This window comes from Megascapheus bottae, chromosome 14 (assembly GCF_031878675.1).
Source record: "Megascapheus bottae isolate mThoBot1 chromosome 14, mThoBot2.hap1, whole genome shotgun sequence".
NCBI classification, from domain to species: Eukaryota; Metazoa; Chordata; class Mammalia; order Rodentia; family Geomyidae; genus Megascapheus; species Megascapheus bottae.
The window spans coordinates 52,405,010-52,432,596 of NC_143522.1; the positions used below are offsets into that span (position 1 = coordinate 52,405,010).

Genomic DNA, 27,587 nt, shown 5'->3' on the forward strand with positions numbered 1-27,587 from the left:
CTTTGATATTCTATTTCCATCACTGCCCAAGAAAATGACCCAAATCCTGATATACTATCATCACTTTATTTAGGAGATAAATACAATGGAGGACTGACGTGGATAAGCTGCTATGGTATGCTGCTAGCTGCATTTCCAAAAGAGATCCTGTCACTATGAACCAGGGAGAGAAACCAAGAGGGTGCCTAAGTGAGAGCAGTGTTTGAAGCAAGTTTCTCACACCCTGCTGTAATGACGGCAGCCTCAGGGCAGTGGTCACTGTGTAGGAGCCAGGCTTCCTGGCTAGGCTCAGCGGTAGGCCTTGTTGAACTCCTGGAGAGCCCAGCGCTTGTTCTCTGTTGCCTGTTTGAGCTGGGTGTATTCTTTAACCAGTCTGTCAAACTCCTCCCCAAGGGTCTCATAGGTGTTCAGGACCTGTTGTGACTTTTCCATGTCTTGTTCTTGTAAGCGAATGGCTCCCTCTAAACGGTCTCTAGAAGCCAGGAAAACAAGGTTCAGTGCAAAGATGCTAGGTGAGCATGTCTTGTATTCCTAGCTACTCAGGAGGCTGAGATTTGAGGATTACCAGCCCAAGCAGAAGTCCATGAGACAATTATTTCCAATTAATCACTAAAAAGGAAGACGTGGAACTGTGGCTTTAAGTGGTAGAGAACCAACCTTGAGCAAAAAAACAACAAAAACAGCTAAAGGACAGTGCCCAGGCCCTGAGTTCAAGCACCAGTACTGGGATAAAGGAAAAAAGTAAAAGAGAGACAGAGAGAGAGAGAGAAGGAGAGAGGAAGAGAGGAAGGAAGGAAAAAAGGAAAGGAGGGAGGGAGGGAGGGAGACAGGGAGGGAGGGAGAGAGGGAGGAAGGAAGGGAGGAAGGAAGGAAGGAAGGAAGGAAGGAGCTAGGGAAGGAAGATGTTAGCCTTCAGAAAATAAACAGAATGGGAACACATTAAGATGAATGAGTCTGGAGGCTCTGCAAACCAGCTGTGACAGCTGTACCAGGCTCTTGGGAGATCTCACCTAATGAGACGATGAACTTCTACTTTCTCAGCAGTGTAAGTATCAGACAAAATCTTTAGCTCCTCCATCCTGGCAGAGGGAAGAAAGAAGGGTCATGTGAAAGCTTACTGACTGAAGCAGAGTGAGTAATGGACACAGTACCTGTCCATGCTCAAGGTATGGGCTCTTCAGGGACCAGATAATCAAGATTACTCTGAATCCCTGAATGATCAATCTCCCAGGAAACCATGTATTTCAAGACTGGCTCACGCCTGTAATCCTAGCCACTCTGGAGGCTGAAATCTGAGGATGGTGATTTTAAAGGCAATTCAGGCAGAGAAGCTCATGAGACTCTTATCTCCAATTAACTATCAAAAAGCTGAAAGTGGAGGGCTGGGAGTTTGGCCTAGCAGTAGAGTGCTTGCTTAGCATGCACAAAGATCCAAATTCAACTCCCCAGTATCACATACATAGGAAAAAGCCAGAAGTGGTGCTGTGGCTCAAGTGGTAGAGCTCTAACCTCGAGAAAGCCCAGGTCCTGAGTTGAAGCCCCAGGCAAAAAAAACAAAAACAAACAAAAACAAAACCCCCAAAAACCTGGAAGTAGAACTATGGAACTGTGGTAAGAATAGTAGAGCTCTAGCCTTGAGCACAAAAGCTCAGGGACAAGATAGCCCCAAGTTCAAGCCCCAGGACCAGCACAAAAAAAAAAAAAAAAAAAAGGAAAAAAAAATTTCAGAAAGCAGAAGCTAAAAGACTCAAGCTTTTTTGAGTCTAATCTAAGCTTTCTTGAGACTAATCTAAGAGCTAACAGTGGTGCATAACATTTCATTTACTGAGTTAACTGTTTATAAGATGGTGGAAGGGTGAGATGGACTGTTGGATGCATAGACTCTTAGCTCACCTCAGCTTAAGGATCATGGCGCTGCATTTGACTTCCAAGTACTGGGCGTTGATGCGATGGAGCTCAGACTGAGTCTTCAGCCGGTGCTCCTGCAGAAGCCTCTGCAGCAAGGCGAGGCAGCGTAGAAGCACCTGATTTCCCAAAGGAATGACAGAGGCCAAAGCAAACACAGGAAGAACGAGAGCCAATCAGACCCCTTTAAGCTTCCCTAAAGGAGGGGAGCATCCCGGGGCCCTCCCACACCTGGGAGTAGATGGCACTCTTCTTCTCCAGCAGCACCAGCTGCTCCTTCTGCTGGCTCTTGGCATCCTGGCACTGCTGCTTCTCATCCACCAAGACCTCCGCCAGTTTCCATACCTTTGCAGCCTTCAGGGTTTCACTGTCAGCATCTGGGCAAAGACACGGGGGAACGACAGGAAAACCCTAATGGCTACTGCCTTTCAAAGGTCTTTGTGCAGTACCCCACTTGTGCAGTTAGCTCTCCAACTTCTGCCTTCCCTAGGTTTCCTTCTGATGTCTGCTTCTCAGTGATGAGGTGCATTTCATGTGGGATTCCTGAATTCTTTATTTTTGTTTGTTTTTATATCAGTACTGGGCCCCAAGCTCTCAACTTTTTTTTTTTTTGGCCAGTCCTGAGGCTTGGACCCATGGCCTGGTGCTGTCGTTTAGCTTTCTCAAGGTTAGAGCTACCACTGAGCCACAGCATCACTTCCGGGGTTTCTGTGTACGTGGTACCCAGGAACTGAACCCAGGGTTTCATGCATGCTAGGCGAGCACTGTACCACTGGGCCATGGTTCCGGCCCTCAGTTAGCTTTTTATGGTTAAGGTTGGTACTGTACCACTTGAACCACACCTCAACTAGCTGTTTTTGCTAGTTAACTGGAGTGAAAAGTCTCTCACAGTCAAGCACTGATGGCTCACACTTGTAATCCTCAGGCGGCTGACATTTGTGGACCGTAGTTCAAAGCTCCCCAGGGCAGGAAAGTCTGTGGGACTCTTATCTCCAATTAACCACCAGAGAATGGGAAGTGGTACGCTGTGCTGTGCTGTGGCTCAAAGTATAGAGCAGTAGCATTGAGCAAAAGAGCTAGGAACAGCACCCAGGCCCCAAGTTCAAGCCCCATAACGAACAAAGTCTCAGATTTGTCTACCTAGGCTGACTCAAAACTGTGATCCTCAGATCTCAGCTCTAAGTAGCTACGGTTAAATCTGATTTTTTTTCCCTTGACTGTGGTAGGGCTTGAACTCAGAGCCTGGGTATTATACCATTTTGAGCCACAGCACTACTGCCAGTCTTCTGTTAACTGGAGATGAGTCTTATGGCCTTCTCTGCCGAGACAGGCTTTTGTTCTTTTTTTTGTCCTGGACTCTATCCCTGAGTTCTTCAGCTCTGTCCCTGAACTCTTCAGCTCAAGGCTACCTCCCTACCCCTGGAGCCACAGCACCACTTTTAGGCTTTTTTTGATGATTAATTGGAGATGAGAGTCTCACAGACTTCCATGCCTGGGCTGGCTTTGAATCATGATCCTCAAATTTCAGCCTTTGGAGTAGTTAGGATTTCAGGTATTAGCCACCAATGCCTGGCAAACATGAATTTGTTCTTTCCTTTGCCATTTTGATCCTCCTGTGTGCTCTACTCTGTAATGGGAAGATATTCCATTTAGCACCTTACTGAATAAAAGGAGCCCTTGCAAAAGTTATTTCATTTTATTTACCACCAAGGAAATAAATCAATAAGCACTGCTTATTTTTCCTCCCCCTCCCCTTCTTTCTGTTTTCAACAGTAGTAGAATGTGAACTCAAGGTCTTATACTCTACCACTATGTTCCAAGCCAAAGCATTTCTGACTCCAAAATTTAAATATATTATTCTCAAAAGAGCAACCCAGCCTGTGTCTGTGGCTCACGCCTGGAATCCTAGGTTCTCAGGAGGCTGAGATCTGAGAATCACAGTTTCAAGCCAGCCCAGGGAAGGATGCTTCCCTTCAATTAACTACCAGAAAACTGGAAGTAGCCCTTGGCTCAACGTGGTAGAATGCCAGCCTTGAGCAAAAGAGCTCAGGGATAGTGACCAGGCCAGGCCAGAGTTCAAGTCCCACAACCAACTGACCCCCACCCCTACCCCTAAAAAAAATAGCTCAGGAACCCAGAGGTTACCTGTGAGCAGGGCAGCCAGTGCTCACCTGAGTTGGGATCATGGTAGCACAGCAGAGTGAAACATTTCCTCTTGAGCTGCTCCTCCACTTCCAGTTGCAGCCTCGCTCTCATCCATGCAAAGTCCTGCAGCCATAGCAGCAAACATACTATGACACCTAGAAGACTTGCCACACACACAGCCTCACTAACAACAAGAAGATGCATTCATTTTAGTTCACAATTAGCAAAAAGGACTGTGAGCTCAGCTCAGTAGTAGAGTACTTGCCTACCATATGCCCTGAATTTGATCCCTGGCACAACAAAAATAAAAGAAAATGAGTAAAAAGCAAAACAATGGGCAAGATTCCATGAGGTGCAGGAGTATGGGGACCCCTTTTCTGGAGTACAGTAGGCAGTCTGTGTCTACCTGTCCATGGTGTATGTGACACCCAGAGACCCCAGCCTCAGCACCAAGTAACTGAACAAAGCCAAAGACATGTACAGTCTGTCATGTTCATCTCAGTGTGGTTTCTAATAGAAAAATGGGAGAACAACTAACATCAGCTGAGAATGTTAAGCAAATTATGTGATATCCACACAATGGAATCCTAGCACTGATTTAAACTTAGGCTACATAAGGACAGTGACTATCATGTGCCTAGACCATGGTATTAGAAGGGTTACATCCATTTATGGACTTGAAAAAATATATTACATCAAAACAGACCATGCACTTAGTATACTAAGGCAGGAGGATCTTGAGTTCAAGGTTAGCCTGAGTTAGACAAAATGAGATCTTGTCTCAAAAGAACAAAAAAAGCCAGGCACTAGTTAATCCTAGTTACTCAGGAGGCTGAGTGAGGTTCAAAGCCAGCTTAGGCAACAAAGTCTATGATACTCATCTCCAGTTAACCACCAGAAAGCCAGAAGTGGAGCTCCAGTGATAGAGTGCTAGCTAACCTTGAGGGGAAAAAAAAAAAAAAAAAAAAAAAGAGCATGAAACCTAGAATTGAAGCCCCAGTTCTGGCGCTCACGTGTACACACACACACACACACACACACACAAAGTAGACTAAACACCATGTAAGCTTGGAGAGTGTCAAGCTAGTTATAATAATGTTTTTCTTTTCTCTTTCTCTTTTTTTTGTGGGTCATGGGACTTGAATTCTGGCCTGGGCACTGTCCCTGAGCTCTTCAGCTCAAGGCTACCTCCCTACCCCTTGAACCACAGTGTCACTTCCAATTTTCTGGTGGTTAATTGGAGATAAGTCACTTAGACTTTGGTGCCTGGGCTGGCTTTGAACCTTGATCCTCAGATCTCAGCCTCCTGAGTAGCTAGGATTACAGGCATGAGCACTGAGCCCAACTTGTTTTTCTCTTCTTTTCTTTCTTTTTTTTTTTTTTGCCTATCCTGGGACTTGAACTCAGGGCCTGGGCTCTGTCTTGACCTTTTTTTTTTCTTTGTTTTTTGTGCCAGTCCTGGGCTTCAGCTCAGGGCCTGAGCACTGTCCTTGGACTTTCTCAAGGATAGAGCTCTACCACTTGAGCCTCAGCACCACTTCCAGCTTTTTTGTATGTATGTGGTACCAAGGAATAGAACCCGGGTCTTTGCGCATGCTAGGCAAGCACTTTAACCACTAGGCCAAACTCCCGGCCTGTCTTGACCTTTTCTTTTTTTTTTTTGCCAGTCCTGGGCTTGAGCTCAGGGCCTGAGCACTGTCCTTGGACTTTTCTCAAGGCTAGAGCTTTACCACTTGAGCCTCAGCACCATTTCTGGCTTTTTTCTATGTATATGGTACTGAGGAATCGAACCCGGGTCTTCATGCATGCTAGGCAAGCACTCTACCACTAGGCCAAATTCCCAGCCCTTGACCTTTTCTTTTTTGCTTAAGGCTAATCTTCTACCACTTGAGCCACAGCTCTACTTCCAGATTTTTTAGTAGTTTAGCAGTGATAAGAGTCACAGGTGGCCAAACACGGTGGCTTACGCCACATTCTCAGCCTTGAGCACAAAGAGGCTCAAGGACAGAGCCCAAGCCCTGAGTTCAGGCCCCAAGACCAGCAAAAACAAAAACAACCTAGCAAACAAAAAAACAATCTCACAGGCTTTCCTATCCAGTCTGGCTTCAAACCATGATCCTTAGATCTCAGTCACCTGAGCAGCTAGGATTACTAGCGTGAGTCCACAGCACCCAGCTGCATAATGCTGTATTTCTAGAGGCAGTATTTCCATTTTACTTCTTCTTTACTTTTTTCTTTCTTTTTCTCTTTCTTTCTTTCTTTCTTTCTTTCTTTCTTTCTTTCTTTCTTTCTTTCTTTCTTTCTTTCTTTCTTTCTTTCCTTTTGCCAGTCCTAGGGCATGAACTTAGGGTCTAAGCATTGTCCTTGGGCTTTCTCAAAGCTAGAGCTCTATCACTTGAGCCACAGTACCACTTCCAGCTTTTTCTATGTATGTGGTACCAAGAATTGAACCTGGGTCTTCATGCATGCTAGGCATGCACTAGGCCAAACTCCTAGTTATTTGAGTGTAGCTTCAGTAGATGTATACCATTTTTATAAACCAATAATGCTTAACATGAAAAAAACAAGTCATTTCACTCCTTGACCCCACAGCTGTCCACTCCCAACCTCTGAGGGTGGCATGAGCTCTAGCAGGTCTGCCTTCTCCAGCCCAAGCAGTGATGGCGTCTCTCTCTCCTGGCTGGGACCCAAAAGCTGTGTCAATTCAGTCACAAGTAGCCGTTGTTCAAGGGTCTCATGAAACTGAGAGAGAAAATTAACAACTTAACAACAAAGTGACCATAAAACTCCTCCCACTCTACTCCTGCCATTCCCATACATTTTCAGAGTCATCAAATCCGTTCCTTGCTTCAGATAACTTCACATGCAAGTGTCCTTCTCCCTCTCCCTCTCCCTCCTTTCCTCCTTCCTCTCTTCCTCCGTCTCTCCTTTCCAGTGACGTCTCACTTTCAAATTGTTATTTCAAATCGCTGCATTCTAGATCTTCCTGCCTCACTGCTGAGATTATAGTTATGTGCTGCCACACTTGGCTGGCCTGGTCATTTTCATGGTTGCTAACTGACTTACCTCATCTCTTTTGCCTCACCTTTTTGTCCTCTGCGGTTAAATTCGTGCCTTGTGTCTTCACATAGTAGTCCACAAGCAGCTCTTGAATGACTCGCTGTAAAATCTCAGACCTCAACCATGTTGTCTTATGTAGTCGAACTTTCTTCCATGCCTAGGAAATCAAAATCGTCAGGCTAGGAACCTTTCTCTCAGGATTATCCCTTCCTCCTGTCTCCCTATTCCCAAGGCCCTTACCTGAGCCTGTTCCTTTGCCAGGCTGAGGCTTACGCCACTCTCGTCCACATGCTGTGAGAGACTCAGCAGGAGCTTGCTGAAGTAGGGGTTCTGTAACAGGTCCTCTTCACTCAGGTTGCAAGGAGGAAACTGTTTGCTGCAGACTTACAGCACAGGGACAATAAAGCAAAAAGGTGAGGCACACTGGTGGCTCACACCTGTTTTTAGTCAACAGCACAAAAAAAAGCTAAAGAGCACAGGAACAGAGCCCAGGCTTATAGTTCAAGCCAAGAAACCACTTAAAAGGTTCAAGAAGCCCCGGAAACACAGGCTTTGGTAAGAAAAACTATTCTGGTAGATATTATTGATCCTTTTTATTATCGAAGGCACGAACCTTATAAATAAGACCTCTCTAAGTCATTAACCAGTTTTGCAAATGTCTACCCATACCTTGTTGTAATGTTTCCACCCCCTCTCCAGGTGAGCAGAAATCTCCAGATGCCATTTTAGTTTCTTAGGAGTCTTATCCCTGTGGAACCAAATGGAAGAACATAAAGATACCATATGAAACTATCTTGGGTTTTGAGGTTTCTGTTATCCACAATCTAGAAAGAAACCTCAGAGATAATTCTTACAGTATCACACACCGGAGGCTCTAAAGCTTAGACAAGGATTTTGTTATTGTCATTGTTGTTTTGCCTTTACCAGGGGCTTGAACTCAGGGCCTGGACACTGAGCCTCTCTGTGTTCAGGGCTCATGTTCTACCACTTGAGCCACAGCACCACTTCTGGCTTTTTCTATGTATGTAGTACTGAGGAATTTAACCAGGGCTTCATGCATGCTAAGCAAGCACTCTACCACTAAGCCATATTCCCAGCCTCAAGGGATTGTTTTTGCTTTGATGTTCAATGTACTTGGGCTCAAACCCAGGGCCTGGTGTTCTCAGTAGGCTTTTTCATTCAGGCTGACATCTCCACTTCAGATGTCCACTTTTGTTGCTGGTTAACTGGAGATAAGAATCTCTCAGATTTGCCAGGCTGGCTCTGAAACAAGATTCTCCAATCTCAGCTTCCTGAGTAGCTAAGATTATAGGCATAAGCCACCAGTCCCTGGGCTATCTTATATGTTGGGTTATTTGTTTTTGCTGGTTCTGGGGCTTGAACTCAGGGCCTGGACAGTGTCCCTGAGCCTCTCTGCTTAAGGTTAGTGTTCTGCCACTTGAGCCACTGCACCACTTCTGCATTTTTCTGTTTATGTGGTACTGAGGAACTGAACCCAGGGCTTCATGTATGCTAGGCAAGCACTCTACCACTAAGCCACATTCCCAGCCCTTATATAAGTTTTATAGACACACCAATACCAAAATATTTTACATACCAAGCACCTAAGTGTTTCCACTTGTTCCAAGATGTCCAAAAGGGGTCTCTTTCTAAAAAGAAAAATGTCCAGTTCACTGGGGGCTCATCAGAATGAACTCCCCTTACCACCTGTACTATTATACCAAGACTGAGCTATTGCATTCATGTTAATAAGGATTGGAGAGATCAGTCTTTTTTTTTTCCAAAGAACTCAGCCATCAAATTCCACAAGTTCTTACTTGCTTTTTATTAATCTGTTGGTAGTTTTTGGTGTTTTTCCTTTGTTGATCCTTTAAAATTTTATTGTAAGGGCGATATACAGAGGGGTTACAGGGAACAATGTCACCCCTCCCTAATTCTCTCCAGGTTTTCCCCTTCCTATTCCTTCCTCCTGTTGGTAGGTTTTTTTGTTTTTTGGCTTTTTTTTTTGCCAGTCCCTGGGCTTGAACTCAGGCCTGGGCACTGTCCTTGGGCTTTCTCAAGGCTAGCACTCTTACTACTTGAGCCACAGCATCACTTCCGGCTTTTTTCTATGTATGTGGTATTGAACCCCGGTCTTAGTGCATGGTAGGCAAGCACTCTACCACTAGGCCAAACTCCTGCCTCTAACACTTCTTTACTCATGCTGGTTTGTGTGTGTATTTGCCAGTCCTGGGTTTGAACTCAGGACCTAGGCACTGTCCCTGAGCCTCTCTGTGCTCAAGGCTAGTGCTCTAGTGCTCTACCACTTGAGGCCAAAATGCCACTTCTGGCTCTTTTTTTTGTTTGTTTATGTGGTACTGAGGAATTGAATTCAGGGCTTCATGCATGCAAGGCAAGCACTCTACCACTAAGTCACATTCCCAGCCCATACATGCTGTTTTGTACTTAAGGGCATTAGAGAAGAGCACCTGGAGGAAAGAACATATATGTACAGAGGTTAATGCCATCAGACTAACATCAAGATACAAGGCTGCGGTGAGAATGGGAGCGAGGCATGTTTTGCCAGAAATATGGCATAGGAGAAACAGACATGGACACAGAGGGGCAGCAAAGAGCAGTTCTGACTGAGACTATAAAATTTTCCCCTTGACATGATTTACCATGTTTTTCCTCCCCCACTCCCTCCTGGTAAGGAATCAAAGTCTAAAGGACACCTGAGCCTCCCAAAGCAGAAGACACTGAAGGTTATTACGATTTAACACTTCAGTTCACAGAACACTCAGCTTCACTCCCTCGTTTTATGAGTTAACATCAAAGTAACTACTCGTTTGTTTTGTAAGTTGGTGTACAGGGGGACGCAGCTGAGGAAGTACAAAGCTAGGACTTAATTTGCAGCTCGGCTGTTATTTCAGTGTGAATTTTAAGGCAAATGCTTCCCTCCCCCCCTACAAAACCAAGATAAGGATTTCTGCTTTGGATGAGACATTAAGAATTAATAACACAACCGACTTGTCAATCAAAACCCCTATTTAGTTAAGGCCTGTGTTTTAACAATTCAGGTAAAGGGTGATCTTAGCCTGTAAATAATAATAATAATAATAATAATAATAATAATAATAATAATAAAGTTTTGCAGACAGATCCCACACACGCAATGAGAATCAACCCAAATTTGAACGAGCCAGCTGCGGCTGCTTCCCGGTGCCTGTTCGGCTTTTAGCATGGGCGGGCGGGCGGGCGCGGCCTCCGGCTCCACTCGGCAGCCCCGGCGCTCCGGCGGCTGAGGACGGGCGCGGGGAGCCGACGTTCAATGCTCTGACTCAGGCGTCGTCTAAAAGCTGGCGCTGTCTCCACACGCCGTGCTGAACGCTCCATGGATTTTACAGGTATTTTCACAAGCCGTGACCCTCGCCGGCCCGAGATGAGTCACCACGCGGAGCGGGCTCACGGCGACCGCCTCCCTGTCGTCCCCAGGACGTGGGGCCCGGCGCGGGACAGCCCGCCTCCCCGCGCCCTCCACCCCGCGGGCAGCCCCCCGCCCTCCGGAAGCAAACCTGCGCTCCTGGGGCCGCCGGCCAGGGAGCGGAGGGCGGGCCCACGGCCGCCCCCTCCGCGCCCCAGCTCCGGAACCTCTCACTCGGGCCTAGCGCAGGGCCTGGGGGACCGAGCCCCGGAGGACTGCGCGGGAAGGCCGGGGACCCGGCGGAGAGCGTATCGGAGGCCCGGGGGAGGGCGGGCCGGCGGGGCGGGGCCATGTTGTGGCGGGAACGGCGGGCCCCGCCCCCTGCCTTGCACGCCCCGCCCCTCGCCCGGACCGCGCCCCGCCCCCTGCCCTGCACGCCCCGCCCCTCGCCCGGCCCGCGCCCCGCCCCCTGCCTTCCAGGCCCCGCCCCTCGCCCGGCCCGCGCCCCGCCCCCTGCCTTCCAGGCCCAGTCCCCCCCGCGGGGGAAGGGTGCACGTGGCCGTGTGTCAGGACTCCTTCTTGGTATCTTCTCCCCCGTTAAGGGCTGAGTAAATTGCCATTATGGCTATGTCTTGAGATTTCTCTCTTCCGAGGAGTCAGGCCCTGTGCACCACGCGATTGGCTTCCGTGGTCTAATCTCAGTTCTTAAGGCCTCTTACGCAGAAATCATCATCAGGCCCGTTTTACAGACCTGATAACTAAGGTACTAATAGGTTAAGTTCATGGTAGAAGCCAAAAGCCTCAACCTGCCTCAGTGGCTCTCCGAACCTCCCAGGACCACACGGTGCCCTGAGAGTCTCCTCTGGGCTTGGCTCCTCCCGTGCCTGGCACTCTTCTGTCCCCTCGGGTCGACTTCTTGAATGTCCTACCCGAGGCTTGGTGCCCTCGCCTTGTGCCTTCCCTTAGCTTCTTTGCTCACGGCTGGGGCTCTACCACTTGAGCCCATCTCTATCCCCCTTTTTTTGCTAGTTAATTGGAGATAAGAGTCTCATGGAGTTTCCTATTCTGGCTGGCTCTAAACAGCAATCCTCAGATCTCAGCCTCCTGAATAGCTGGGATTAAATGTGAACCTCTAGCGCCTGGCTTAGGTGAAATTATTATTTTTTAGATTAAATATATTTTTTATTGTAATTAATAGAAGGGTTACATGATATTTGCCAGATAAATGGTGCCTTAATTCCCACACACTGATACCCTTTCACATGTCATGATCCCCATTTCCCTTCCCCCCTCCCCCACCCCTCATCTTGTTTCCCCCCCCTTCCCTATCCAATTTCAGATAACCAAATACAAATATATCCCATATATCAGATTGAAATTATTTTTTTAATAAAAAAAAGAAGGGGCGGTGGCACAAGTGGTAGAGCACTGACCTTGAGAAAGCCCAAGGACAGTGTCCAGGCCCTTAGTTTAAGGCCCAGGTCAGGCAATAATAATGATAATGATGATAATAATAATAATAAAGGGCTGGGAGTTTGGCCTGGTGGTAAAGTGCTTGCCCAGCATGCACAAAGACCCAGGTTCGATTCCTCAGTCCCACCTATATAGAAAAAGCTGGAAGTGGTGCTGTGGCTCAAGTAGTGGAGATCTGGCCTTGAGAAAACCCAAGGACAGTGCTCAGGCCCTGAGTTCAAGCCCCAGGATTGGCAAAAAAGTGGGGGGGCTAGGAGCATAGCCTAGTGATAGAGTGCTCACCTAGCATGTATAAAGTCCTGGGTTTGATTCCTCAGTACCACATACTCAGAAAAAGCAGGAAGTGGTGCCATGGCTCAAGTGGTAAAATACTACAGTGAGCATAGAGAAGCCCAAGGACAGAGACCAGGCCCTGAGTTCAAGCCCCAGGACTGCCCCCCCCCAAAAAAATGGCTGAGTGTGGTAACATGCACTTGTAATCTCATCTTCTCTGGAGGCTGAGGAAGGAGGCTCAAGAATTCAAAGTTAGCCTGGACAGTAAGTTTAATGCTAAGTAAACTGCACTAAGATGATCAAATTTCATGCATCGGAAAATTGGATGAGGTGGGGCAAGATGTACTTGGATTTAGAGATTCAGGTCTTAGAAACAGCTAGAGAATGCTCCTAGCACACGTAGAACGGCATGATCTAGTACAGAAATTTCATACCCCTGGTCAGCTCATCAGCTGCCACCTTTCATGTTTAATGCTAGAGTGCTGTCTTTTTTCCAAAAGCTTTTAAAAATCATTTATGCTTGTTCAGTTCTGTAGTTGCAGCATCATTAAATAGCTGGCATAATGTCCCTAACAAACAGCCCTTAGAACAAAATAGCAAGCATGCTTTGGTGATTCAGAACTGATCAGAAATCTACTGAAATTTCATCACCCAGACTTGTCAGGTTTTCAAACATGGGACTACAAAGCTTTGGCTAAAGGGCTCTGAAATAACTGTGGACAGAAGAGATGAGGGTTCAGAGACCAGGTAGGAGCATAAAAATGGAGGAGAAGGTGGTGGGGGGCCCTATATTGAACAGAACCTTCATAGGAAATCACCTGTTTGTTCTCCGTCTCTAACAAGTCCTGTGACCTTGGACATCGCGGTTCCTCATCTGTCAAAAGGAAGAAATAACATTTCCAGCTCCTCCAACCTCATAGTGTTGATGTAATGAACAAATGAGATAATGGCTGAGAGAGTGCACTGGAAAGACTGTGAAAGTGAGATGTCTTAAACGGACACTTATTAAGCATTTATTAAGTGCCTTGGGAGAGACACATAAATAAGTATGACCTAGTCCCTGTCTTGTGCATGTGAAAAGCCAATGATACAAGATAGCAAATAACTGTCAAAAGAGCAATTTATATTATAAATACCAAAGAAACTAGAAGAGGATACAGAAAATTTTTTGCAGGAATACAGAGGGAAGATCATGAAATAAATCTTATTTTTTATTTTTTTCCACTGGGCCTGAAAGGAGAGAGAAACTTTGGATCGTTTAGGATGGAAGAAACATCCTAACAAGGAAGACAGCGATGAGAGAACCCACTGCATTGTAGGTCTAAGCGGAAATAGCATCCATCTGAAGGAAGAGATTTCATATCATATTTCTATGTTAGGCCACAAAGCTGAGCTTATAGATTAGCCTGGCAGTTAAAAATGCAACCAAGTACTGAGAAAAGAATCTTAAATCAGACACCATCTGGCATTCTTGGGCATGCAAAAAAGAAAAGTCACAAAAGGGGTCCAAGAATTTTCTCCCTCTCCCAGTCACCTCCTTTTTTTATTTTTATTTTTGTCAGTCATGGTGCTTGAACTCTGGGCCTGTTCCTGAGCTTTTTGGAATCAAGGCTAATACTTTACCACTTTGAGCCACAACCCCACTTCCAGTTTCCTGGTAGTTAATTGGAGATAAGAGTCTCATAGACTTTCTTTCTTTTTTTTTTTTTACTTTTTTTTTTTTTTTTTTGCCAGTCCTGGGCTTGAGCTCAGGGCCTGAGCACTGTCCTTGGACTTTCTCAAGGCTAGAGCTCTACCACTTGAGCCTCAGCACCACTTCTGGCTTTTTTCTATGTATGTGGTACCGAGGAATTGAACCCGAGTCTTCATGCATGCTAGGCAAGCACTTTAACCACTAGGCCACACTCCCAGCCATCTCACAGACTTTCTTACAACTGACTTGGAGCTGTGATCTCAGATCTCAGCCTCCTGAGTAGCTAGGATTACATGTGTGAGCCACTAGTGCCCAACTGCCACCTCTTTTTTTTTTTTTTTTTAACTAGAATTTGTTTGTCTGTCTTGGAGTACCCCAAGATAGAACTCAGGGTTTGTGCATGCTTGGCAGGCACTCTCTTTTGAGCCATACCCCTGATCACTTTCTTTTGTGATTTGTTTCTGAGAAACAACTTTGCCTCAGCAGGTCTTGAATTTGTGATCCAACTGTCACCATTTCCTGAATAGCTGGGATTATAAACCTACACAATTGGGGCTGGGAGTTTGGCCTAGTGGTAGAATGCTTGCCTAGCATGTGAGAAGACAGGGGTTTGATTCTTCGGTGCCACATATGTAGAAAAAAGCTGGAAGTGGTGCTGAGGCACAAGTGGTAGAGCACTAGCCTTGAGAAAGCCCAAGGACAGTGCTCAGACCCTCAGCTCAAGCCCAGAACTGGCAAAAAAACCATACCAAACCAAACCAAAACCCCATATACAATCATACCTATTTCAATTTAGAAAACAAAAAACAGTTTACAATACTGTGGCATAGTTATACTTAGCTAATGTCACAGTCATTTTTTTATTTTCATAATACTTCCAACCTTGATCTAGTGTATAGTTTATAAACACTAGATTTTTTTTTTTTTGCCAGTCCTGGGCTTAAGCTCAGGGCTTGAGCACTGTCCTTGGATTTTTCTCAAGGCTAGAGCTCTACCACTTGAGCCTCAGCACCACTTCCGGCTTTTTCTAAGTATGTGGTACCAAGGAATCGAACCCGGGTCTTTGTGCATGCCAGGCAAGCATTCTACCACTAGGCCAAACTCCAGTCCAATACTAGATATTTATAAACCTTCTAGTCTTATCTAGAACAACAGATTTAACATTTTGAACATTGACAATAAAACCATTTCTTCCAAATCAGATATTATGTATCTTTCTTCCCTTTGCTAGGGTATTGGCTGTTCCCTCTTCTTTTGGTTTCAGGGGTGTGGGCATCTTAAGTCCTATTTAGTTTGTCTTGTCTTGTCCAGTTTTAGATCTAACACCAGCATATCAGAGAGACCATGTGCCTTTTGTCTTTTTGGTCTTGGCTTATCTCACTCAATATGATTTGCTCAAGTTCCATCCATTTCCTGGCAAATGCCATTATTTTATGGTGGCTATGTAAAATCCCATTGTATATAAGTACCACATATTTTTAATCAGTTCATCTGTACTGGGGCATCTGGGTTGTTTCCATGTCTTGGCTATTGTGAATAGTGGAGTGATGAACATGAATGTGCAGGTATCCTTATCATATCCTGAGTTATGATGCTCAGAGTAGATGCCTCGGAGTGGCATGGCTGTATCTAATGCTTAGTTTTTTGAGGCACCTCCAGACTGCTTTCCAGAGTGGTTGTACTAGTTTACATTCCCACCAGCAGTGCAGTCAGGTTCCTCCTTCTCCACATCCCCTCCAGCATTTTCTATTGTTTGAATTCAGAATATTGGCCATTCTGATGAATTAATTTTTTTAAAAGGATGAATATAGCTGGGCTTGGAGGCTCACACCTGTAGTCCTAGCTACTCCGGAGGCTGAGATCTGAGGATCAAGGTTCAAAGCCAGCCCAGGCACAAAAGGACCTGAGACTCTTATCTGCAATTAACATCTAGAAAATGGGAAATGGAGTTTGGTTCGAGGGTAGGGCTGTAGCCTTGAGTTGAAGAGCTCAGGGGCAGTGCCCAGGTCGAGTTCAAGTCCCATGACCACCCCTCCCCTCCAAAAAAGGATGAATATACACATAGTTTAAAAATTAAACAGCAAAGAAATAAATAACCCAATTAATGAATAGATTAATGAATTGGACAACTCTTCCAAGAAGAAATTCAAATGACTGATATATACATGAACAAATATTCAAAATTCTTAGCCATGAGGGAAATTCAAATAAAAAACCATACTAAGATTCCATCTCATCCAGTCAGAATGACTATAATCAAGAAAAGTAGCAACAAATGCTGGTGAGAATTGGGATGAGAAAAGAGAAAAAAAAATTCATACACTGCTAGTACAAATATAAGCTACTACAACCACCATGGAAATTTGGAAGGAGATTAAAAAAAAAAAAACAAAAAAAAAAACCTAAAAAGCCAGGGTGGGCATTTGGCCTAATGGTAGAGTGCTCACCTAGCATGCATGAAGCTCTGGGTTCGATTCCTCAGTACCACATACACAGAAAAGGCTGGAAGTGGCACTGTGGCTCAAGTGGCAAAGCATTAATGAAGCCACCAAATACTGCTTTAAAAAGATTAAAGGAGGGGCGGGGAGTTTGGCCTAGTGGTTAAAGTGCTTGCCTAGCATGCATGAAGACCTGGGTTCGATTCCTCGGTACCACATACATAGAAAAAAACCTGAAATGGTGCTGAGGCTCAAGTGGTAGAGCTCTAACCTTGAGAAAGTCCAAGGACAGTGCTCAGGCCCTGAACTCAAGCCCATGGCTGGCAAAAAAAAAAAAAAAAAAAAAAGATTAAAGGAATATCATACTGGGGTGAACTTGTTAAAAATATTCTAAATGTATAGAATAGTCACAACAAGACTCTCTTGTACTATTAACGTACACTAATAAAAATGAAAGAAACTGGGGATGTAGTTCAGAGGTAGCATGCTTATGATAGGGTTGTATTTTTTTTTTTTGGTACTCCTTTGTTAATTCCTGTAGCTTCACCCACCTTTAGTCAACTACTAATTTCTAGTTCACACTAATTCAAGGAAGTATTCCTTCTATAACCCAAGGCTCCCACCCCAATGTGTGGGAGCACTATCAAAGCACTTATTTGGGGCTGGGAGTTTGGTCTAGTGGTAGAGTGCTTGCCTAGCATGCAAGAAGACCGGGTTTGATTCCTCCATACCAAATACATAGAAACATCTGGAAATGGTGCTGTGGCTCAAGTGGTAGAGCTCTGGCCTTGAGGAAGTCCAAGGACAGTGCTCAGGCCCTGAGTTGAGGCCCCGTGACTGGCAAGAAAAAAAAAAAAAAAAGCATTTATTTGACTTATTTGTTGAATGAGGGGTTTTTTGTTGTTGTTTGTTTTCTGCTCAAAGATTGCCTCTACCATTTGAGCCATACCTCCACTTCTGGTGTTTTGCTAGTTAATTGGAGATAAGAATCTCGGGGCTGGGAGTTTGGCCTAGTGGTTAAAGTGCTTGCCTAGCATGCATGAAGACCCGGGTTCGATTCCTAGGTACCACATACATAGAAAAAAAAAAAGCCGGAAGTGGTGCTGAGGCTCAAGTGGTAGAGCTCTAGCCTTGAGAAAGTCCAAGGACAGTGCTCAGGCCCTGAGCTCAAGCCCAGGACTGGCAAAAAAAAAAAAAAAAAAAAAATCTCCTGGAAGCTATGTATCTCCTGGCTCACACCTGTAATCCTAGCTACTCAGGAGGCTGAGATTTGAGGATGGCAGTTTGAAGCAAGCCTAGGAGAATCCATGAGACTTTTTTTTTTTGCCAGTCCTGGGGCTTGAACTCAGGGCCTGGGTACTGTCCTTGGGCATTCTCAAGGCTAGCACTCTACCCCTTGAGCCACCATACCACTTCTGGCTTTTTCTATGTATGTGGTACCAAGGTATACAACCCAGGTCTTCATGCATGCTAGGCAAGCACTCTACCAGTAGGCCAAACTCCTGGCCCCCCATAAGACTCTTTATCTACAATTAACCACCTGAAAACTAGAAATGGCACTGTGGCTGAAAGTGTTAGAGCATTAGCTTTGAGCAAAAAAGCTCAGGGACACAGCCCAGGCCCTGAATTCAAGCCTTTTGACCAGCACCCCCTCAAAAAAAAAAATCTCTTCAACTTATCTGCCCTAGGCTATAGCTTTGAACTGATATCTTCAGATCTCAGCCCCTTGAGTAGCTAGAATTGCAGAAGTGGACTACCAGTGCCAGACTTTAATGTGTTGATAAATACAATGGGGAGTGTGTGGGAATAAAAAGAAATCTAATCTTTCAGGATTGGACAATGTTTGCTTGCATTGTTTTATTGGAAGGTGAGTAGAAATTTACAAGAATTTGCGGGACTCTGCCTCCCACACACAATCGACTCAGGCAACAACATGGTACTCCAGAAAGAAACTCTGGGTGAGTATATAGTATTCTATTTATGAAACTAATGGGAACTTTTGATGGAATTTGTTCTCACACTAAAAAAAAAGGAGCCTTTAAATAACTAGTTGCAAAGGTGGGATATTAAAACAGCCTTTGGAATTTAGAATCACACTTCACTGACCAATCATTTTGAAAAACTTTAAAAGGAAGTCATACCACTTTGAAAGTATTTGTATAGTTTATGATATTACAGACTGAGAAATTGGTTTCAGGGCTAAAAAATTTTGCATGTAGTCAGACATTTTAGAATTATTTTCAAGGCTGTTCACCAGAAAATGAAGGTATTCAGAGGACGATTGATGATTAAGGTAGAAAATTTTGTGCCCATTGTAAGTACATGATTTGAAAAGAAAATAAGAAGATAAAGAAAATATGTAATCAACCTATGACATCAAATGGAAATTTCAGAACAAATGTTCATAATGTGCCATTTTTGCAATTGCTTAACACTTCCAAAAGGATTTCAAATCCTGCCCCCTTACCGCTTCAAGGGTCATCTGTCTGTCACACAAACTTGTTACACAAACTGGAATGAGCCTGTTTTTACTTTGAGACACTAGTGAGATTGAGTACATAAACTAGATCTGGTAGGAAATTTTAGATCTCAAAGAAAAGCTGAGAAATTTGGCTCAAAAAATGGGACAGATTGAAACAATTTTTACCAAAGGAATATGAGACTGTAAAGGAAATTGATTCAGAGGAGAAAGACTAAAGACCATTTTGGAAAACTAGGCATGAAGCACCAAGTGTACAGTTCTTTTTAAAACGATCAAGTGTGTTACTGTAACTCGAAAGCATGTGACAAGCTGATAAAAAGTATTTCCTTGGATTTTAAATGAACAGTAGCAGTCTTCTACTGATTGTGATCCTAGCTAATACATCTGAAAGAGATTTTTCTCCTCTAAAAAAATTGTGTAAGGGACTGGGAGTATGGCCTAGTGGTAGAATGCTTTCCTATTGTGCATGAAGATCTGGGTTCCATTCCTCAGTACCACATACACAGAAGAATCCGGAAATAGTGCTGTGGCTCAAGTGGTAGAGCTCTAGCCCTCAGTTCAATCCCTAAGACAGGCAAGAAATAAAAATTAAATTAAATTAAAAACTGTGTAAGAGCCGGGCACCAGTAGCTCATACATTTAATTCTAGCTACCCAGGAGGCTGAGATCTGAGCATTATGGTTCAAAGCCAACCTGGACAGGAAATTCTGAGACTCTTATTTCCAATTAACCACCAGAAAATGGGAAGTAGAGATATGGCTCAAAGTGACAGAGCACTAGTCTTGAGCAAAGGAGTTCAAGGACAGTATTCAGGTCCTGAGTTCAAACCCCATGATGGACCAAAAAAAAAAAAAAAAAAAGCAAAAAGAAGAACTAGCAGGAGAAGCAGACTAGCTAAAGGTCATTTGAAGTTTCATGCTTGAAAAGAACATTGTGATTTTTTTTTGGGGGGGGGGAGTCGGTCATGAGGTTTGAACTCTGGGCCTAGGCACTGGCCCTGAGCTCTTCATCTCAAGGCTAGTACTCTACCACTTCCAGTTTTCCGGTGGTTAATTGGAAATAAGAGTCTCATAGACATTTGTGCCTGGGCTGGCTTTGAACCACAATCCTCAGATCTCAGCCTCCTGAGTAGTTAGGAATACAGGCATGAGTCACCAGTTCTCAGCTAACATTGTGAATTTTGAAATACTCCTCTGATTAGGTTTTATGGTAAGTGGTGGGAGAAAGCAAAACCTTAATGAAGCTAGCAACTTAGTACTCTTCCTAAGTCTATTTACCAAAGAGAAAATTTTTGTTTAGTGAATTTGTAGTATATATTTGCATGATACCTAAGGAGATTATTATAGTTTGGGTTGGATTCCCATGACTGGTTTGTCTTGGGGGAGGGAGGGACAATTTTAGAATATTCTGGAATCAATGTTCTTTTGTGTGTTGGGTGGGGGGAGGATTTCAAAAATTACTGTATGAGTTCCTCCAAATGAGGAGGAACTCTCTCTGAGGAGAGAGAGCCCAGTAGAGTCATGCAAAAGTCCTCAAGAGCTGGGCATGTGTGCACTGTGTGAAGGATAAGAGGAATAACCCACCAGGGAGAGTGGCACAGCTCCACTTCTGGTTTTCTGGTGGTTAATCAGAGATAAGGGCCTTGAACAGAAAAATCAAGGGAGAGCATGAGGCTGAATTCAAGCCTCTGTAAAACACACACACACACACACACACACACACACACACACACACACTCACGACTGTAAACTATGTGGTGTTGTTACTTGGCATTAGGTATACGGCTGTCCAGTTATCTGCCTACTATTTCACCTGTATTTATTTATTTAGCCAGTCCTGATGGCCTGGGCACTGTCCCTGAGCTTCTTTTTTTTTTTTTTTTTTTTTTTTTTGCCAGTCCAGGGGCTTGAACTCAGGCCTACCACTTGAGCCACAGCACCACTTCCAGCTTTTTTTTTTTTTTTTTTTTTTAATGTATGTGGTACTGAGGAATTGAACCCGGGCCTTCATGCATGGGAGACAAGCACTCTACCACTAGGCCAAACTCCCAGCTCCCCTGAGCTTCTTTTGCTCAAGAATAGCACTTTACCACTTGCACCACAGCACCACTTCCAGCTTTATCTGTTGATGTGGCACTGAGGAATCGAACTGTAGGCTTCACACATGCTAAGCAAGCACTCTATCGTAAGCCACATTCCCAGCCCCTTACCTATTTGTTTGTTTTTGGTTAATTCTGGGGCTTGAACTCTGGGCCTGGGCATTGCGTCTGAGCTCTTTAGCTCAAGGCTAGCACTCTGTTCCTTGAGCCACAGTGCTACTTTTGGTTTTCTGGTCATTAACTGGAAATAAGAGTCTCACAGATTTTGGTTCCAGGACTGTCTTTGAAATGCAATCCTCAGCACTCAGCCTCCTGAATAGCTAGGATTACAGGCATGAGCCATCATACCTTTTAGTTTGTTTTTGCTAGTTCTAGGGCTTGAACTCATGGCCTGAGCTCTGTCCTTGGGCTTTCTCAAGGTTAGAGCTCTACCACTTGAGCCACAGCACCAGTTCTGGCTTTTTTTTCTGTGTATTTGCTACCAAGGAATTGAACCAGGGTCTTCATCCTGGTAGGCAGGCACTCTACCACTAGGCCATGCTCCTGGGTTTTTTTGTGTGTGTGTTTTTTTTTAAATACTGACTAATAATGTTGGCCAGAATCAATTTTATTAGAGTTCACAAAATGCTGTTTTTCCAATTCTAATCATTCCTTTGACATTTATTAGCTGGCATTTTTTCCTTCTCAACTAGGGTTCTGTGTGTGTGTGTGTGTGTGTGTGTGTGTGTGTTGGCACTGAGGGTGTAGCTCAATAGTGAAGTTTGTACATGGTCTGTACAAGGCCTTGGGTTTAATCCTCAGCACAGAACAAAAACACTAAAACTCTCAGTGGGCCACCCTCAGTGCATCTGGGGACAGGATTTAGCTGCTCACTGCCACCTTCAGCTGTCAAATCAAGCCAAGTCTCACTCATCAGCACACTGCACCCCACTTCATTAGGTCTTCTGTTTGTAACCATCAATTACTTTGCACTTGTTAACATGTTGTGTACACCCCTCTCAAGTCATTTGATGCATGTTTGGCTCTCTGGCTAGACTATGACCTTTTCAAGGGCGGGGACTCTTGCAGTATATGTCCTTTGCTTCTCCTGATGTGCTTCAATAGTATGTGAGGGGGGCGGTGCTGGGGCTTGAACCCAGGTGTTTTATGTTAGGCAAGTGCTCTACTACTGAGCACTAGCCCTCTTTTACTTTCTTTTGAGACAAGGTCTCAGTAAATGGCCTAGGTTGGCCTCACAATGGTCCTCAGTCTCCCAAATAACCAGAATTACCAGGTCTGAAGGTACTTTGGCTATAATTAGTGATACTTAACAACAAAGAAAACATTTTTAAAAATAACTGAAGCTGGACACTAGTGGCTCATGCTTGTAATCCTAGCTACTCAGGAGGCTGAAATCTGAGGATCACAGTTCAAAGCTGAAAGTCTGTGAGACTCTTATCTCCAATTAACAAATGGAATTCCAAAAGTGGCACCATGGCTAAGTGGAATAGCACACAGGCCCAGAATTCAAACACACACACACAATCACACAAAACTGAGGGGTTGGGAATGTGGTTTAGTAGCAGAGTGCTTGCCTAGCATTCATGAAGCCCTGGGTTTGATTCCCCAGCACCACATAAACAAAAAAGGCCAGAAGTGGTACTGTGGCTCAAGTGGTAGAGCACTAGCCTTGAGCATAGAGAGGCTCAGGGGCAGTGTCCAGGCCCTGAGTTCAAGCCTCATGACTGGCAAAAAAAAAAAAAAAAGACAAAAAGCCCAAGTGTCTGTGGCTTGTTTCAGTAATCCTAGCCACTAAGGTACCTGAGACTGGAAGATCACGATTTGAGGACAGGCCAGTCAGAAAAATACTTTAGATTCCAGCTCCAAAATAACCAGGAAGCCAGGCACTGGTGGCTCACGCCTGTAATCCAAGTGACTCAGGAGGCTGATACCTGAGGAGCCCAATTCTAAGCCAGACCTAACAGAAGAGTTCATTAGAATCTTACTTCCAATTAACTACCCAAAACTAGAAGTGGAGCTGTGACATTAAAGTGGTAGAGCTCTAGCCTTGAGCAGAAAAAGTTCACAGCACCACTTCAGGTATGTCTATGTATATGGTACTGAGGAATTGAACCCAGGTCTTCGTGCGAGCTAGGCAAGCACTCTACCACTAGGCCAAACTCCCTGCCTCTCCCTTTTCCCCTTCTTTCTTTTTCTTTTATTTTTTTGTGCTGGTAGTAGGGCTTGAACTCAAGATCTCAAACTCTTACTTGGCCTTTTCACTCAAGGCTGGTGCTCTACCACTTGGGCCATTATTCCACTTTGAACTTTCAAGTGGTTAACTGGAGGTGAGTCACATGGACTCTCTCACTGGGGTTGGCTTTAAACCATGATCTTTGTATCTCAGCCTCCTGAGATACAAAGCTTGGATTACAGATATGAGCCACCAGTACCAGATGCAGCCTTATTTATTGATGTATTGATTGCCAGTCCTGGGGCTTGAACTCAGGGCCTGGGCATTGAACCTGAGGTTTCTCAAAATTAGCACTCTACCACTTGAGGTACCATTTCTGGATCCTTCTGTATGTGGTACCAAGGAATTGGACCCACAGCTTCATGCATGCTAGGTAAGCACTCTACCACTGGGCCACACTTCCAGCCATCCCCCCATCACCACCCCAGCCTTGTTCTTTTTTTTCTTTCTTTTGCTAGTCCCAGGGCTTGAACTCAGGGCCTGAGCACTATCCTTGGGCTTTCTCAAGCCTAGTGCTCTACCACCTGAGCCACAGCACCTCTTCTGGCTTTTTCTTTTTTTTTTTTTTCTTTTTTTTTTATTGTAATTAGTAAAAGGGTTACATGATATTTGCCAGATAGAAGGTGCATTAATTCACATACATTGATACCCTTTCACATGTCTTGGTACCCATTTCCCTCCCCCCCACACCCCCCACTTCTGGCTTTTTCTATGTATGTGGTATCAAGGAATCAAACAAGGGTCTTTGTGCATGCTAGGCAAGCACTTTTTTTTTTTGGTGGGTCATGGGGCTTGAACTCAGCCTCAGCGCTGTCCCTGAGCTCTTCAACTCAAGACTACCCTCCTACCCCTGGGTCTGGGTGTTGTCCCTGAGCTCTTCAACTCAAGGCCCCCCTACCCTGAGCCAAGCCCCACTTCCCATTTTCTAGAGGTTAATTAGACATAAGAATCTCAGGTCCTGGGCCGGGAGTTTGGCCTAGTGGTTAAAGTGCTTGCCTAGCATGCATGAAGACCCGGGTTCGATTCCTCGGTACCACATATATAGAAAAAAGCCGGAAGTGGTGCTGAGGCTCAAGTGGTAGAGCTCTAGCCTTGAGAAAGTCCAAGGACAGTGCTCAGGCCCTGAGCTCAAGCCCAGGACTGGCAAAAAAAAAAAAAGAATCTCAGGTCCTTCTGTGCCTGGGCTGACTTTGAACCTTGATCCTCAGATCTCAGCCTCCTGAGTAGCTAGGATTACAGGAATGAGCCACCACGCCTGGCTAACACAAGCACTCTTACCACTGGGCCAACCAAACTCCTGATCCCCAGCCTTGTTCTTTCAAAATTTTTCTTGGAGATAGTGTTGCTGTGGAACTTTGCCTAACCCCAACTTGTGGTCTTCTGCCTGACTGGGTCTCCAGTGTTAGGACTGAAGGTATGTACTCTACACTCAGGCCAAGTTTTATTCTTGGTAACTCACATTCGAACCCTTGGCAATCAGTTCTGTCCAGCGTAAAGAGCTGAAGTCCTTTGTCAGAGCCTGCCCCTCATCTTGTGATTTTCCTCTAGAGATACAGAAAGAATTCTAATTCATAATTTCTCCATCTCAGGACAAGTGTTTGGGGTGGAAATTGGGTGTCAATTGGCCAAACAAGATTAACCTTTTGTGATACCCTTGGCGTCACCTCATGAATCTTTTACCATCAATTGTAAATATTAAACAGAAATATTAAAGAGGAACAATCACCCAGCAAACAAGAGAAAGCATGTTCTCCTGACGCAGAGTATACTTTGGGGCTGGCCACTGATATGAGTGATTGTGGCTGGGATTGTTCTTAGCCACAAGCTATTCTTCTAAGTCATTTTCACCTTAAAAGAAGTAGAGCAGACCATTGGCAAACAGTTGTTTTTTTTTTTTCTTCCACCAGTCCTGGGACTTGAACTCAGATCCTGAGCACTGTCCTTGAGTTTTCTCAAGGCTAGTGCTCTACCATTTGAGCCACAGCACACAGTACCACTTCTGGCTTTTTCTGTGTATGTGGTACTGATCTAAAAAAGAACAAGCTAGTGTTAGGGAAGAGGCAAGCCAAAAAAAAAAAGAAAAGACAGGTTAGATGTCTGTGGCTCATACCTGTCTGTACCCAGCTATCCAGGAAGCTGAAATCCAAGGGTCAAAGTTTGCCCAGGGAAGTAAAGTCCAAGAGATTCTTATCTCCAACTACCCACTAAAAAATCCAGAAATGGAGGTATGGCTCAAGTAGTTGAGCGCCAGCCTTGAGAGAAAAAGCTAAGGGAGGGCCCGGAGTTTGGCCTAGTGGTGCAGTGCTTGCCTAGCATGCACAAAGACCAGGGTTCAATTCCTTGGTACCACATACATAGAAAAAAGACAGAAGTGGTGCTGAGGCTCAAGTGGTAGAGCTGTAGCCTAGAGAAAGTCCAAGAACAGTGCTCAGGCCCTGAGCTCAAGCCCAGGACTGGCAAAAAAAAAAAAAAAGCTAAGGGACAGAACCTAGGCCCTAAGTTCAAGCCAGCACTAGCACACACACACACACGTCCAAATAAATCAAGATACCTAGACTAAAAGAACCCAAAGGATATATATCTACACAAGATTGTCTGATTTTCCCAGACCTGCAGTAGCCTGGTGACAAACTTTCCCAGTCTTTGTCTTCATTAATTTAATAACAGTTCAAAAGAAGTAATCTTGGGTGTAGTACAAATAATCCAGTTTCAGCACATTTATTTATCTCTCAAAAAATAGTGCATTTTCATGTTCTGGCAGTCAATTTATAAATCTGTACACTTCCTCTCAGAGGCCTCTTCTATGGACTACCCTAGTTGGCTGGTGGTGTAGTCCCCTTACAATACCCCCAAAGGGAGAGTTGTTGTCCTCAGTTTCCTGAATGAAACTCACTAAAGATAGTAAATAAGACTAAGGATCAAAGATTACCAGACTGGCTGGGAGTTTGGCCTAGAGGTAATGTGCTTGCCTAGCATGCATGAAGACCTGGGGTTTAATTCCTCCGTACCAATTAAATAGAAAAAGCCGGAAGTGGGGTAGTGTATCAGGTAGTGGAGCGCTAGCCTTGAGAAAGCCCAAGGACTGTGCTGAGGCCCTGAGTTCAAGTCTCAAGACTGCCCCCCCGCCCCCCGTCAAAAAAAAGGATTACCAGACTGAATTCACCGAGAGCAGGCTTTGCTAGTGCTTAATTGGAGATAAAAGTCAAACACTTTCTTCCCAGGCTGGCTTCAAACCTTGGTCCTCAGATCTCAGCCTCCTAAGTAGGTAGGATTATATGCTCAAGCCTCCATTTCCCAAGTTAGAGCTACTTTTCCCAAAATACCCTCAGCATGTCAAAAAGTTTAGCAAATTCACCCTTTTACTTTGCTGTTATCTGTATAACCTTTTGTTGTTAGTCAATTGAGTATATCCTCGTGTCTGTTTACTTGTTTATGATAAAATGGCATCTTTACAATACAAATCATATCAAACTAAAACATCAAGAACATTACTCCATTACATTTCTAAGGCATCTAATTTGTAAAGAAATATTGAATTAAGAAACAAACAACAACAAAACAATGCCAGGGGTTGGTGGTTCATGCCTGTAACCCTAGCTACTCAGGAGGCTGAGATCTGATTGTCGTTCAAAGCCATCCAAGGCAAGAAAATCCTCAAGATTCTTATCTCCAGTTAACTAGCAAAAAGCTAGAAGAGAAGCTGTGGTTCAAAATGCTACATCATGAGCCCAAAAAACTTAAGAACAGCATGGGTGAGCATGCGCACATGTACACACACACAAAATAAAAATTGTCCATATGTGGTAGCTTGGGTGCTTTCCCAGAGCTCTTCAGTTCAAGGCTACCGCACTACCCCTTGAGCCACAGCACCACTTCTGGCTTTCTAGTGGTTAATTGTAGATAAAAGTCTCACAGACTTTACTGCCCAGGCTGGCTTTGAACCATGATCCTCAGATCTCAGCCTCTTGAGCATCTAGGATTACAGGCATGAGCTACCACTCTCGGCTTCATGACTTTAATCCTATTTAGGAGGTTAAGATCAAGAGAATATAGTTGCAAATCAACCCCAGCAAAAGAGATCCTATCTCAACAGAAAAAAAGCTAGTATAACAGTATGCATCTATCACTCCAGCCAAGACAAGAGAAGGGCTGCAGTCCAAGCTCTCCTAGAAAAAAAACAAGACTCTTTCTCAAAAAAAGAAAAAAAAATATGACTAGAAGTGGCTTAAATGATAGAGCATCTGCCTAACACGCCAGACGCCCTGAATCAAATCCCAGTACCACCAAAAAATGCTCACAAAACCCATAAAGCATGACATACAAAATGTTTTGTACCAACTGTATTTATTGCTAGAAAGTTTAAACTTTTTTAAAAAGTGTTTTT

General features: G+C 44.5%; 2 protein-coding genes across 2 annotated transcripts in view; both read right to left on the bottom strand.

Moving 5' to 3' along the window:
- Nucleotides 1-47: 47 nt before the first annotated feature.
- On the bottom strand, nt 48-7,858 carry Haus4 (HAUS augmin like complex subunit 4). Its single transcript, XM_090345233.1, has 9 exons — nt 7,780-7,858; nt 7,351-7,493; nt 7,136-7,267; nt 6,658-6,792; nt 4,077-4,173; nt 2,137-2,282; nt 1,894-2,024; nt 1,011-1,079; nt 48-472 (listed from the first exon to the last, which is right to left on the bottom strand). Exons 1-9 carry the CDS (start codon nt 7,832-7,834, stop codon nt 289-291), a joined length of 1,092 nt encoding a protein of 363 aa, XP_090201359.1. The 5' UTR covers nt 7,835-7,858; the 3' UTR covers nt 48-288.
- The window catches only part of Ajuba (ajuba LIM protein), a 31,609-nt gene continuing 11,846 nt past the window's right edge, over nt 7,825-27,587 (bottom strand). Inside the window, exons 8-9 of the mRNA XM_090345231.1 lie at nt 8,708-8,759; nt 7,825-7,858 (exon numbers count right to left, since the gene is read on the bottom strand). Coding sequence (XP_090201357.1) covers nt 8,715-8,759 — 45 coding nt within the window. The 3' untranslated portion in view covers nt 7,825-7,858; nt 8,708-8,714. The remainder of the gene's footprint in view (nt 7,859-8,707; nt 8,760-27,587) is intronic.

What these genes read in the sequence shown, in the direction of transcription:
- Haus4 (XM_090345233.1), bottom strand. Translation starts at nt 7,834, where the DNA reads ATGGCATCTGGAGATTTCTGCTCACCTGGAGAGGGGGTGGAAACATTA. An exon ending in TGGCAAAGGAACAGGCTCAG is followed by an intron (nt 7,268 to 7,350) that starts GTAAGGGCCTTG and finishes TTGATTTCCTAG; the next exon opens with GCATGGAAGAAAGTTCGACT. An exon ending in AGCTCATGCCACCCTCAGAG is followed by an intron (nt 4,174 to 6,657) that starts GTTGGGAGTGGA and finishes CTATGGCTGCAG; the next exon opens with GACTTTGCATGGATGAGAGC.